The sequence below is a fragment of the Scomber japonicus genome, chromosome 20, assembly GCF_027409825.1.
Source record: "Scomber japonicus isolate fScoJap1 chromosome 20, fScoJap1.pri, whole genome shotgun sequence".
NCBI lineage: Eukaryota > Metazoa > Chordata > Actinopteri > Scombriformes > Scombridae > Scomber > Scomber japonicus.
In genome coordinates, this window is record NC_070597.1 from 4,088,471 (window position 1) to 4,089,923 (window position 1,453).

Consider the following 1,453-nt stretch of genomic DNA (forward strand, 5'->3'; position numbering starts at 1 on the left):
CTTCCAGCGACAACTCTTCTGACCAATCAGTGGCCGGCAGTCTGATGACGTCACATTTAGTATCGGCTCGGCTCGCTTGGAACCTCAGCAGAGCAGGTACTAAAAAAGTAGCAGGAACCAGGTACTATCCCTAGTGGAAACACACAAAGAAACGAGTGGAGTCGAGTCGAGACGTGCTAGAACTGTATAGTGCAGGGGTGTCAAACATGCGGCCCGGGTGTCAGAACCAGCTCGCCGAGGAGTCCAATCCGGCCCACTTTCTTTCTTTCTGTCTTTCACTCCTTCGTTACTTCCATCTGTCCTTCCTCCCTTCCTTCCTTCAATCTTTCCTTCCTTCCTTCCTCCCTTCCTTCAATCTTTCCTTCCTTCCTCCTTTCCTTTCTTCCATCTTTCATTCCTTCCTTCCTTCCTTCAATCCTCCCTTTCATCCTTCCATCTTTTCATCCTGTCTTCTCTTCTCTTCTCTTCCTTCCTTCCTTCCTTCCTTCCTTCCTTCCTTCCTTCCTTCCTCCCTTCCTTCAATGCACAGGCCCACATAAGATCAAATTGGGCTGTATGTGGCCCTTGAATGAAGATGAGTTTGACCTCATTGGTATGGTGGAAAAGCTCCAAGAGGAAGGAATTTAGGAGAGAAGGAAGGGAGGAAGGAAGGACGGAAGGAGGAGGGAGCAAAGAAAGAGGGAAGGAGGGGAAGAAGGAGACAGAAACAGAAGCTGAGCTCTCCAGTCTGCTCCGTGAGTTTTGAACTGAGATGTTATTATAAGTGCATGTGGGTCAATATTTGGATAATGAAACAGAGCAGAGCTGCACCTTTAACTCCTCAGATACACAACAGAGCAACAGACAGAGCAACGAGTCTCTACATGGTGCAAATAATCTCTTATTAATGGAGGTTATTATTTAAAATTATTTACAGTTTAGTGCAGAGGTGTCAAACTCATTTTCATTCAAGGGCCACATACAGTCCAATTTGATCTGATGTGGGCCGGATCAATAAAAAGATGGAAGGAAGGAAGGAGGGAAGGAAGGAAGGAGTGAGGAAAGAAGGAAGAAAGGACAAAAGGAAGGAAGGATGGAAGGAAAAGGAGGAGGAGAAGGAAATATGGAAGGAAGACAGGACAGTTGGAAGGAAGGAAGGAAGGAAGGAAAAGAAGACAGAAAGGAAGGAAGGAAGGAAAAGAAGACAGAAAGGAAGGAAGGAAGGAAAAGAAGACAGAAAGGAAGGAAGGAAGGAAAAGAAGACAGAAAGGAAAGAAGGAAGAAAGAAAGGAAGGAAGAAAAGATGGAGGGAAGACAGGACAGGTGGAAGGAAGGAAGGAAAAGAAGACAGGAACAAAAAGGAGGAAGGAAAGATGGAAGGAAGTAAGGAACAAAGAAAGAAAAGGAGGAAGGAAAGATGGAAGGAAGTAAGGAACAAAGAATGAAAAGAAGGAAGGAAAAAGAAGACAGGAAG

The 1,453-nt window shown here is 45.1% G+C and overlaps 1 protein-coding gene across 1 annotated transcript in view; it reads left to right on the forward strand.

Annotated features, from left to right (window-relative positions):
* The window catches only part of LOC128381441 (semaphorin-4G-like), a 24,021-nt gene continuing 22,568 nt past the window's right edge, over positions 1 to 1,453 (forward strand). The window contains exon 1 of the mRNA XM_053341456.1: positions 1 to 96. Within this exon, the coding sequence (XP_053197431.1) occupies positions 45 to 96 (52 nt within the window). The 5' untranslated portion in view covers positions 1 to 44. The remainder of the gene's footprint in view (positions 97 to 1,453) is intronic.